General features: G+C 39.4%; 2 protein-coding genes across 8 annotated transcripts; one reads left to right on the top strand and one right to left on the bottom strand.

Annotated features, from left to right (window-relative positions):
- Positions 1-1336: 1336 nt before the first annotated feature.
- Eef5 (eukaryotic translation elongation factor 5) lies at positions 1337-5570 on the bottom strand. Of its 2 annotated transcripts, none has more exons than XM_070669785.1 (4): positions 5452-5570; positions 4319-4611; positions 3671-3805; positions 1337-3400 (listed from the first exon to the last, which is right to left on the bottom strand). In XM_070669785.1, exons 2-4 carry the CDS (start codon positions 4592-4594, stop codon positions 3329-3331), a joined length of 483 nt encoding a protein of 160 aa, XP_070525886.1. In that variant the 5' UTR covers positions 4595-4611; positions 5452-5570; the 3' UTR covers positions 1337-3328. The 2 variants fall into 2 exon arrangements, with proteins under 2 accessions (XP_070525886.1, XP_070525887.1); XM_070669786.1 differs by lacking the exon at positions 5452-5570 and adding an exon at positions 5366-5387.
- A 421-nt stretch (positions 5571-5991) lies between these two features.
- On the top strand, positions 5992-11654 carry Rump (heterogeneous nuclear ribonucleoprotein rumpelstiltskin). 6 transcript variants are annotated; one of them, XR_011546961.1, is made up of 9 exons: positions 5992-6146; positions 6547-6919; positions 7023-7325; positions 7409-7655; positions 7727-7903; positions 7967-8415; positions 8484-8615; positions 8782-8895; positions 9028-11654. XR_011546961.1 is itself a non-coding variant. In XM_070669853.1 (9 exons), the coding sequence occupies exons 1-8, from the start codon at positions 6130-6132 to the stop codon at positions 8869-8871; spliced, it is 1758 nt and encodes a 585-aa protein (XP_070525954.1). In that variant the 5' UTR covers positions 5993-6129; the 3' UTR covers positions 8872-8895; positions 9028-11654. The 6 variants fall into 6 exon arrangements, 4 of the variants coding, with proteins under 4 accessions (XP_070525955.1, XP_070525954.1, XP_070525953.1 ...); XR_011546960.1 differs by having other exon boundaries at positions 8957-11654; XM_070669853.1 differs by having other exon boundaries at positions 5993-6146; positions 8484-8619; positions 8816-8895.
- Positions 11655-11658: the final 4 nt, after the last annotated feature.

The following is an 11658-nucleotide window of genomic DNA, read 5'->3' as shown; positions in this document are numbered from 1 at the left end:
AATCCTTGAACCCTTGTAAATGTGACTGTGCAATCATACATATTGAGAATCTCGCATATTCTATAATCCATGAGCACATTCGATTATTTCTTGTGATGCAGACGCAAAATAATACCGTGTAAAATTTATAAGTACATAAACGAAAAGAAAAGCAGTTTATGTTAGTGCCTTTTTGTTATACTTTTAATTACATCACCGATATTATTACCTATAACTTATTTCTTCCACGATTACGCTACTATATGAATTAACTTAATAAAGTAACTTTTTATTTTCTTTTGTTTATGCAAATTTCGAATAATGGCAGTGTGCGGGCGAGTCAGTCTAAAAAAGGACTAAAAAAAGACATCCCCATGTCGCTCGTGTGAATATTTTCTTCCAGTATTTCTATACTATTATTTTTTTTTTTTTTTATATGTATATTGACACCTTCTCTCTTTCGGTTATAATTAACAATCGAAAGAATTATGAGCCTGGTCCAACATAGCATACATAGATTACAGTATTAGACGTTATTTTGTTTATTTCGATTATATAATAGACAAGTTTTCGATTTTTAATATCGCCACAAAAAATCAAAGTCATCAAGGAAGGCGCGTTGTTTCGCGATTATCCTTTTATTGAATAAAGAATTTGAAAACAAACTCTTATAAAATAACTGTTATAAATAACTCTTAGGAAGGATGTGAGGATAATAATTATTAAATATCGAAATTTACATATACATATATTTGGCGATTTGGGGTCTTCGTATTTATTTGTTACGTAAAGGAACTTTGTTAAGTGTTGAAGAACATTTAATCGCTAGGAGCATTTATATTTAAAACGACGATCCTAACGAGGTTCGGTGATGCAAAGTTCTCGCAAGTTATAAGCAATCTGAATGTTCAAACATACAAAAAGAGAAATAAAAACTTAAAAAGATCTCTAGAACACTGTGTTATGTTGGAGATTAGATAATATACTTTTACAGAAAAACAGGATGCGAATTATCGCGAGGACACCAAATCGAGCAAATTCAAAGTCACAGAGTTCCAGGGAGGGAGAAAAAACGTATACCTTCCAATGATAACTGTGATTACACTCTTGTAGTTAATTATCTGCTTATAATTATTCCTAATCATTCAGACTGCACTTTCGGAACAATTTTCTTCTTCTTTTTTTTATACAAACGATGTCACGAGATGGAAAGGATGGTAAGGAAAAAAGTTCTTTACGCACACTTTGCAAGTTCACACAAGGATCTTCCACTCGCGGCTCTTCTTTCACTTTATCTAATTGTAATCTCTTCTAATGTTACACCATCTAACTAAGTTATTTCATTAATTGAAGGCGGTTTATGTAACCTGTTCTGAAAAATGTTTATTAAAACGAGATATTACAACAAAATGTAATAAAGTCTGAGCATTCATAAGCCAATTACAGTCTCCGAACATGACGCGATAGCATCGCGCCGCACCAGCCATTTCAAAGCGCGCGAAATATTTTGTGATCTTTAAGATCTCAACGTTCTTGGATTTAAAGGTCTAAATCGTCTACTTTGGCTTGTTCTTATCGTAACTTTGAACGTTTATATACCACGTTGTGTACAAGTTGTTTTTTTGATTTCAAAGTTTTTACATTTTGCGATCTTAGAAAAAAAAATATCAAGATAGTTACGTATCTAAATATTCAAGAACGTAGAAATTCATAAGTTTTAAATTTATGAATCTACGTTATACAAGTAACTTAGAGAGTTTAATTTTTGAAATGTATTAATTTTTATAAGTATACTGAGAGGTAGATATGGTACTTATCTCGGCAACGGCGGTTCGCGTATGACACTCGTAATGTACGTCAATCCTTACACGAAACCCATAGTTAATACACCGCGAAGCGCTGACCGCTGAGGACCATCGAGAATTGAGGGAAAGAACGGTCCCACACTTCCTCCCCCGTCTTCTCGATCACTACCCTTTAGCCCCGGCCGAGTGGGTGATGATTGAGAAAACGAAGGAAAAAGTAGTGGAGGTTCTCTTCCTAAATTCTCGGTGGTCCTCAGCGGTCAGTGTTTCGCGGCGTATTAATTATGAATTTCGTATGAGGATCGACACACATCACGTTAGTGTCATACGCTAACTGCCTTCATCGCGGCAAATGCCATATGTCTTTCAATGTACATATAAAACACTTTATATTGTTCTAATTTCTTTTTTTACGAAATTAACTATCAGAATAATTATTTTAAAATATTTTACTTCAAATTTAATTAAGCTTCTAATTCTCTGAAAAGTTTCAAATATCTTGAATTCTTTTAGATATTTAGATCGCATAAATTTTAATTTTTATTAAACCTAAGTTATATTAGACCTAAAAATCACGAGAACTCGAGTTCTTTTTATAAAAAAAAGAAAAAACCTTTAGTATTCTGTAGAAATTCCATATAGCGAAACTCCAGTCTTATCGATCATTACAGGAAAGATGCTTGAAGTGAGCTGCTTCGTGTCGGGCATCGCTAGCATCCCATGAAAAATTGTTCCGCGCGCGCGCTCAAGAACTCTAAGGTCCTTTTCCCACGACCTCTTCATATTGGTCTCCAACATTTTTCTCTCTTTCTCTCTCTCTCTCTTTTTCTCTTTCACATTTTCTCATGTATTCTCTTTCTTACTTTCTGTCTCTCGCTCGCTCACTCGCACACGTAAATGTAATAAGTTACAAAGCTGTTGTAAATAATTTCTTTCTCTCTATTCTTTAAAAAAAAGGTCCAGGATGTGTCTCAAGGCTTTCTCAGTTTTTATTTCCCAATCAACTTTCCGTTGAAAAGTTGTTGCCACTTTCTTATTTAACAAACAACGCGTATGTAATTGCTAGGTATACGTGTATCTGTGTGTTTTATCTGTACGTGTACATGTGGTACAAGAGTATATAACTGTACGTATACCTAGCTTTCGCTTTCCCGGATTTATTTAAATATGATGTTGAATAAAATAATTAAGTAAAGCAGATATTTCGATAAAAGTCGTTTCTCGCATTGGCGCGTTGCTGTTGTTATGTGGAACTGCTAGCCCGTTATGCTTTCTCCACCTTCTCTCTCTCGTTTTTTTGTTTGTTTTTTTGTTTTTTTTTTTTTTCTCTTTTAAACTCTTTCTCTCATTCAGACACTCTTCCTTTCTTTCTTTCTTTCGCACTTCCACTCTCTTCATCATCTTCCTCTAGATTTTTTTGGTTATATTATTGTTGTTTATCCTGTTTTGACCAATAGTAAAGGTGTTGATTGATTGGCTAAGCGGGTGGTTTTGCTCGAATGTGTGTTGGGCTTCTGTCGTCGTAGTCGTCGGGCTGAACACAATTATTTATCGAGGGAGGTGTTATTTTTGACGGCGATTACTACCTCCTCACCGCATGCCTTCAATACAGTGCACTAAAAAATACAGGATATATTAATTAGTAAATATTATTCCAGTATAAAATTTTAGAGTAGCAAGAACTTATTGGAACCAAACACATCTTATGTTATTTTACGTTTTTCGTGGTAATAGTCTAAATAAGTTTTATCTACTCCCGAAAAAGTAAGTTTATAATAAAACACTCTGTATACACGTAAATTTAATTAATACTGAAATGTAAATATATTAAGTAAAAAAATTAATAAACATAATTATATGTACAAATCATGTGATGGCAAACTCACAAGTAACTCTTTTCCAGATTCAAAATCAGCACGCAGCTGTGTTCCCAAATCACCATCAGGTATCTTGAGATCTTCGCGCAATTCTCCATTATCAGCCATCAGACAGAGATAGCCATCGTCAGATATATCTGTAAGCTGTCGCAAAAGAATCGTAATATATTTCATATTTTACAAAAATATATCGTCCACATAATGACAAGATCGTTTTTTAAATAAACTTTGTTTAACCCATCTGTTTTTGTAATTTAACAACAAAGTTTAAAGACTATAACACATTAATTAAATTAGTATATTTATAAATATTTAAAGAGATGACGATCGTAGCGTAATGAGAACGCGATTGTTTAAAGATTTGAGAGTCCATGTTAAAAAACTCATGGTCGGGAATCGGAAGTTTTTATTCAATCATTTTTTCTGATGAAAGTGGCGATCTTCCAAAAATATATTCTGCCACAAAAAAAAAAAAAAAATACAGAGAACTATTAATTTAATTTCGGAACATAGGAAATTCAATAAAACAATAAAAACAGGCTTTAAGATTATTACAAAACGATGAAAAAAATAGAGATAGAAATTTATCAAGTCTGAAAAGATAAATTTATGCATTTAATTTGCCGTGTAAAAAAATTAAAAGAATTAAATCTTTACCTGGTAATCTTCCCGCTTGACAAACGGCACATCCATATTATGTGTGGAAGGGCAGATATCCTCGTATTTCTTGGAGGTAAATATGTCAATACCTACTAAGTGAACCTTGGCATGTCCATGTTTGCCGGTCTTAGAAGTCGACATTTCTACAATCTTGCACGGGCGTGATTTCAACATGACAAAGCCGTTTTTGCGTAGCGCTGAGCATTGCATAGGGTATGTCACGGAGGCGCCTGAATCTCCAGTCTCAAAATGAGTATCCTCGATATCTGCCATTGTTATTTGATGGATATCTGTGTGAAGCACAATTACGAAAAATTAAAAATTAAAAAAAAAAAAAGAAATAATAAAATAAAACAACGGTTAGATCAACAATAAAGTCTTTTCGCCAATTTAATATTTTATCGCGCTGAATAACACACTGACGAAGCTATTTCAAATAAAACAATTTTAAACCCGTATCAGTCTAATTGCCTAGCTAATTAGCACCAGGAATAAAGTGTTGGAGTTATCCTTAGCAGGGAAAAAAAAAATGATAAGACTTTACGCGTATTCCGACACGAGCCCGGTCACTTTATGGAATATTTACACAATCCACATACGCGGTCGGGTGCGAATCGGTAACTCACGCGGTGGATAATTCACCGGAGCACGGAGAAATCGGAGCAACGTGGTTGTGCGAACCTGGACGAACAAGGGTGACCACGTGGCGCGTCGTCGCAGGGAGTTCGCGCACAGCGAGAGGTGTCGGAGGTGGACGGGAGGCGCGACTAACCAAAGATCTCTCGCGCGGTTAACAACGGAAGGATTGCGGGTGGTGAAGTCGACCCGACCGATGCACGTACACGTCGCGCGTCGCGACGTCTCGCCCGGGCGGGCCGGGAGACCGGCGGGACGTCGCGCACGGGCGTATTTCAAGACGGTAGGAAGATGAAGCGAGGCACGAAGCGAGGAGCCACAGGCCGGAGTCACGAACGGGGGCCGCATCGGTGGACCGCGTGAACCGCCAGGCCGCCGCGTCCGAACGCGTACCGGCTTGACATTTACCCGCGTAATTTCAATGCTTCGCCGCCCGTGTGGGCAATTAGCACCATTAGTCGAAGCCGAAAGCGAGAACAGCTCGTAATACTCACATGTGATCAAAATGGATACTCTAACCAGAAGGTCGTGTTGCGCCGGCGCGCCACGGGATTGTAATAGGGGTTCACAACATCGACTGCACGGAGTCGCTTTCGCGCTTGCCGTACCGGGTAACCCGGTGCCGTCGGCAGCGCCTCCCCGTGAGCTGCCGCCACCTAACGATCTCGCGTTCAAGTACTTCGCGATTCGCTGAGCTTCCGTCGCTGCCTGTAAACGGACATTTAGGCTGGACACTTTCGTCGAACTCCGTAGCTTTCAAGCGAGACTGCACCGTCACGAAAGAATGATCATTTTAATTATTTCTAATTACCTTATCGTAATTCAACGAGGAAACCTTCGGTCGTACATTTCTTTTGTTTCAAACATCGGGACGTATCGAAACTCGAGCGCGAGATAAGTACATCGTATTTAGGAACAAGAGCGCTTCGTAATCCCGACAATTTAAATTATACTTTTACGAAAATACCCCGCCCGTAAAATTGTTCCGCGACGTCTTCGCGAGGAACGCCGTTTCTGTAGCTGGATTGACGGGCACCGTGACTTCCGGCGACCGCTGCACTTCCAGTTACGGCCACCATTTTGTACGACGCTCGGTGTACATTTGATGTACCATTTAACGAATAGTTTGTAGGATTATATGCGCGGAGCTTAGCGAGAACCGGCTTCCGACAATGATAAAAACGGACGAGTAAGTATGACGCGACTGTGTACGTTTCCGCGAGTCGGTTTCGGCAACGGATCTCTCTCCCATCGACCGTCCGTCTCGATGTCGTGGAGGATGCCTCGAGCATTCGACGCGTGACGCGATGTACCTCGCGACGATGCATCTCGCTGCGACGCAGAGATGAGAAAAAGGACACGCTTGAGTGTATCCGTCGCTCGGTATTGCTCGACGTTGCAACACGTGCAAACGTATCGCTGTTAATTCCCTTCTCCCCTCATTCCCGCCTTGGTCTTAACCTTTTCATTCATACATCTTTCGTAAACTTTCGCATAATTAATTTTCTTTTCTTCACGCCGATGCGCACGATATGTAATAACCCTTGAATTTGTATATTGCATTAATTAATTTGTGTGCGTTATTGCAGTAACCAGGTGCAAAACAATGACGACAGAGACAGAAGCAGAGAGCGCGATCGCAATCGCAGGTCGGATCGGCCAAATCGCATAAATTCAGCCAGTCGGGATCGCAGCAGAGAGAGGAATGACCGCGTCGGCAGGAAGGCCTCTGATCGACGGATTTACGTGTCGAACATTCCCTACGATTTTCGTTGGCAGGATCTCAAAGATCTGTTCAGGACCGAGGTTGGCAAGGTAGCGCACGTAGAGCTCTTCACGGACGAGAACGAGAAACCTCGGGGATGCGGAATAGTAGAGTTCGAGGATTCAGACTCTGTAAAAATAGCGGTGGAGAAAATGCATCGATACGACATCAAAGGGAGGAAGCTTGTGGTCAAGGAAGTTAGTAAAAATTCTATTATTTTATTTTAGATAATAGTTTTCTTAATTTTAGCAAAGGATTAATTATTGTTTGTCATAATTCTAATAAATGTATGCTTTGCAGGACTTTGATGTAGAGAGAGATAAATACGGCCGTTTAACAACTGGTCGTAATAACGATAGAAATCGGGATGATAGATTTAGAGATCCACCACGACCACAAGGAGGAGGAAGACAAAATATGTCTGCACCTACCGGTGCGGGAGGAGGCGGTGGCGGTGGTGGCGGAGGAGGCGGTGGTGGAGGCAGTGGCGGCGGCGGTGGCGGCGGAGACAACAAGTTTGGAAACACTTATGGTCTTAGTACACAGTTTTTAGAATCTCTGGGTATCAATGGTCCTTTAGTCACAAGAGTCTTTGTTGCAAACGTTAGTATAATATGAATGTACTTAAAAGTAGCGATATAGTATATTTATTGCTTTGAAAAATATGTGATTTTTTATTTATGCAGCTGGATTATAAAGTCGACGAGAAAAAGCTACTTGAAGTTTTCAAATTGGCTGGAAAAGTACTGCACGTTGAATTGGGAAAAGATAAAGACGGGAAATCGAGAGGTTTCGGTGTCGTGGAGTATGATCACCCAGTGGAATCGGTACAAGCTATTTCAATGCTTCATAATCAACAATTGTTTGATAGACGCATGACTGTTAGACTCGACAGAGCTAATGAACCCGACATGCCGCCTAAATTACCAGAAGGTATTTAAATATTCATTAGTTTGCGATAAGCGATATATTAATTGCTGCTATAAATTAATTTTGTAAATTAGGTTTGAAAGGAATTGGCATGGGACTCGGAGCTGGTGGTAACAGACTATTAGACGTCGCTAGAAATATTCCTAATGTACAAGCAAACAATCCACCAGTGGTGAATCCGATTTCGGCGCCCGTTTTAGCAGCGGGCGCTTTTGGCGCTGGTTTAAATAATGTTGTACCTGCACAGTTAGGTAAGAATTGCATGCGTAAATAAATGCAAATTGTTAAATAAACAAGAACTTACTTGATTGCAGCGTCAGCTTTATCAAACACGAACGCAGCGGCTCTTCAAGCTAGTCTCGCCGGTGCCGGCTTGGGCGCTAATCTTACTACCAGTTCACTGCTAAATTCCTCACTGACAAACGAATTAGCATCGAACTTAAACAACTTTGGCGGCGGTGTCGGTAGCTTAGGTGGTTTACAAGCTTCTTTAGCTGGTGGACAAGGGAACAATACGTTCACACCACGCGGTTTATCCAAACTAGACAACGACATAGGATTTGGTAGCAACAATGCTTTCGGCGGTTCAAATTTCGGTGGCGGCGGCAGAGATTTTGATGGAGGATTTAACCGAGGGGACGGCGATCGTGTTTCTGGCGGTGGCGGCGGTGGTTTCTCTGGTAATCAAGGCCAAAGCGGCGGTGGCAATCGACAGAACTCTAATGGTTCAAGACAAATGTCAGATACTATACTTATAGGCAACGTATGTATTCTTTCGTATATTTTTTTTATCTCAAACTTTGTGGGTCAATATTTAAATTCTTTTTACAGTTACCTCCAAATACCACGTGGCAGATGCTGCGCGACAAGTTCCAGGACGCTGGAGAGGTAAAATTCGCTGAAATGAGAGGTACCGATATGGGCATGGTACGGTTTGCATCTGAATGGGATGCCGAGCGTGCTGTGAGTATCCTTTTCAAAACAAAATAGACATTTCGATACTCGTTAAAACAATTTAAGATTTAAAATCTAATTATTTTTTTCATTTTTAATTTTTTTTAACTTTTTTATTATTAAAAAAAATCGTTTAATTAATTTATATGTTATTTTTGTGCTCTTAACATAACAGAAAAAACGAGTTTTTCCTTAATGATCGCAATTAGCCATGATGAATCGATCGCGCATTGACGGAAGGACGATTGACGTTCGTCTATACTAAGGACAGCCTCAAGGGATTGAAAAGGTAACGTTAATAAAAAATATTTTACCGGAACTCGATGCTTAACCATAACTTATTGACGCAGCGTGAGGAAGCTGGGTGTTTATGTGTCGTCTGCAAAATTCTACTCCTGATGATACTTGAAATTCATCCTAGTTGTCTGGCAGAACTTAGGACAGGGAGTAAGAAGTGTCTGTCTTTGGAAGATCAACAAGTCGTGTTTGTATGATGGCTACTCAACGTTGAAAACGGTCGTGTCAGCTACTGACGATCACTCTCCACGCCCTCTCTCTTTCTCTTAATCCCCAACAACTTTTTCAATTCTGTATTGTTTATCGTTCCTTTTTACAGTGGAAGTCTACTAATTGTTCACTTCTTAAATCAGTCCTTTTTTTTCAAGCGATCGTGACTATTAGTTTAGTTGTTTAGGATTAGGTTTCATAATGATCTTACTGTAAGTCAGTAGGTTTCTTTTTTCAGTGTGTAGGTTATTCACTACTTACAGGTTATTTACAGTAATTAGCGTTTTTGTAGTTTGTAAGTTTTTACTTCTTAGTTATCATGACGAGAGATCGATCGGTTCTCCATCATTCTGATCTAACGTGACGCTCTGCTCATTCACAGCTGAGTTCATCAAAGGGATAGAGATTAATCTTTCGTTCATGAAAACATATTTTTAACGTAGTAAGATCGTTATTCGCTCGAATTAGATTTCCGGCTTGCGCCTTATTGGGGTATGCTCATTAAAAAAATCTTATTTTATGCAGATCGTGGATTGTAAGTGTTGGATTCTCGTCGCAATCGTTCGCATTTATGCGTAAGATAAAGCACGTGTGGTGTTTTGACAGGGGATAGTGTTTCGTCGTTACGCGAATCACGTCGTTTATTATTATTTTTTTACTTTGTTCATTTTTTTTGGCGTACTGCATACTGTGTTTGCATCTTTGTAAAAATGACTAAATGACCTAAATGAAGCACCTATTCGTATTCATACCGTAACTCGGAAAATTTGCTGTAGTTGCCACTTCTAGGAAGATCCCCTCTCAGTTCACTCGAGCTCACTTCGAGACTTCGGCGAACGTACATCGGACGATGTAGAATTCGGGATTAATTCTGCGTTTTATGCACCGTGGTATGTTTACCAAAAAATTTCTTCCCTGCAGAAACGTTACGCGGACAAAATTGGAATTGATCTCTTGAATGACATTGAACGATATTGCATTTTTCTGTGACGTTATTTTTTGGTAAGCATAACTCTCCTCTCGCCATGTAGATCTCGAAGAACATTCTGTGCATTGTATAACACTCTTGTATAACCACCAATCTCATAACAGTAATTGAATAAAATTCAAATTCGTTTTGACTATATATAAAAAAAAAGAAAAAAAAAATACTGGATATTGTGTTTTATTTCTGCGCTGTTGTGTGAAAATTTTATTATCATTTTTTTAAGCGGCTGCTTTTTGTCGATTTGGATGGATCTTGTCAAGTGAGCTTTGTAACGTGCGATGCAACGCGTTTAACAGTACGATTTAGCCAGAATTGTTCTGCAAAACGCGTTGCATTTGAAGCACACGTGGGTCTGTTCGTTTATTGACGCTGTCTCAAGATACAGATCGCTCCTCCGATTGTCTTCCATACTTGGGACGTCGATAATCTACGCAATGGGGAGGAAGGTGCTCTTTCACATTCGCAGGTGAGATACCTTTTCAGATGATCTTCTTCCCCCGATTTTCCAAGGACGGTTTCAAGAAGGGAGAGAGAGAGAGAGACGATCGATGAGATCTGGCCCTAATTAGCGCAACTGTTCCTATCATTAATAGAGAAAACTTTGAAAAGCCAACGCTCGCGGGGTCTGTCTGTGCATGGTGTCGTCAAGATATGTATTCTTCATCTCGTAATTTTTAGCTTACATTTAGTTATCTGTGAGACGCATCGTTCTTTTTAAAAGAGTGACCGAAGAAGGAATGGTTAATACAGGGTGATTCTCGTCGTCTTGAACGTCACGCAGTTGATCCTGTGTGAATCGTAGAATTGTAAATGAAGGACGGCGAAGTCTTCCACGCACGCCGACGACTTTGTACTCGTTCCAAAATATCACTTTTGTGTACGACTCTCGTCGCTCCGTATCTCGGGATCTCGCGAGGTTTTAGTAATGTATTTTTTTATGGTAAGTGTTCGTCGATGTTCCAAAGTGACGAAGAGGTCCTTGCACCTCGGCACATTCTTTGCGACCGGTCCTCCTTTCGCTTGACTAAATTTCCACACGTTAACAAAGATGTTTCATCCTCTCTTTTTTTTTTTTTTTTCCTTTTCTTTGAGGATACAAGAATTGTATCGTCGGTGTTATTTATATAATTCTTCGATGCTCGTGTCTTTTCGCATAAACTGTCTCGATTTTAGGAGGTCAAGATGTTGTGTTTATTCGTTTGTTACAATTTTTACGATTCGAACAGTACGACCGTTTAATATCGCTCCCTACGTGAAGACGAGAAACGTTCTTTCTTCTCACGAGTTAAAATAAAATAACGCACACGTAGACTATCGTGTAAGGAATCTATGCTGTACTGGGGCATACCTGCAATGTGGATATTAACGATTATTTTCAGGTCGCGGGCGAGAAATGTCGGTTACAAATGACGATGATGCCAGGTAAGTTTCTGATAAATCGCAAACGGTCACTTTACGCAAATGTTTTTTTTCCAGGAAGGCTATCGCCAATACGACTTTGTTGAATCTTGTAAGATGGTGAGTTTGCGTGAAATAAAACGAACAAATCACCAGATC

The sequence above is a fragment of the Cardiocondyla obscurior genome, linkage group LG19, assembly GCF_019399895.1.
Source record: "Cardiocondyla obscurior isolate alpha-2009 linkage group LG19, Cobs3.1, whole genome shotgun sequence".
Lineage (NCBI taxonomy): Eukaryota > Metazoa > Arthropoda > Insecta > Hymenoptera > Formicidae > Cardiocondyla > Cardiocondyla obscurior.
Note: the sequence above shows the minus strand (reverse complement) of the source record. Positions and strands in the feature narration are given on the sequence as shown.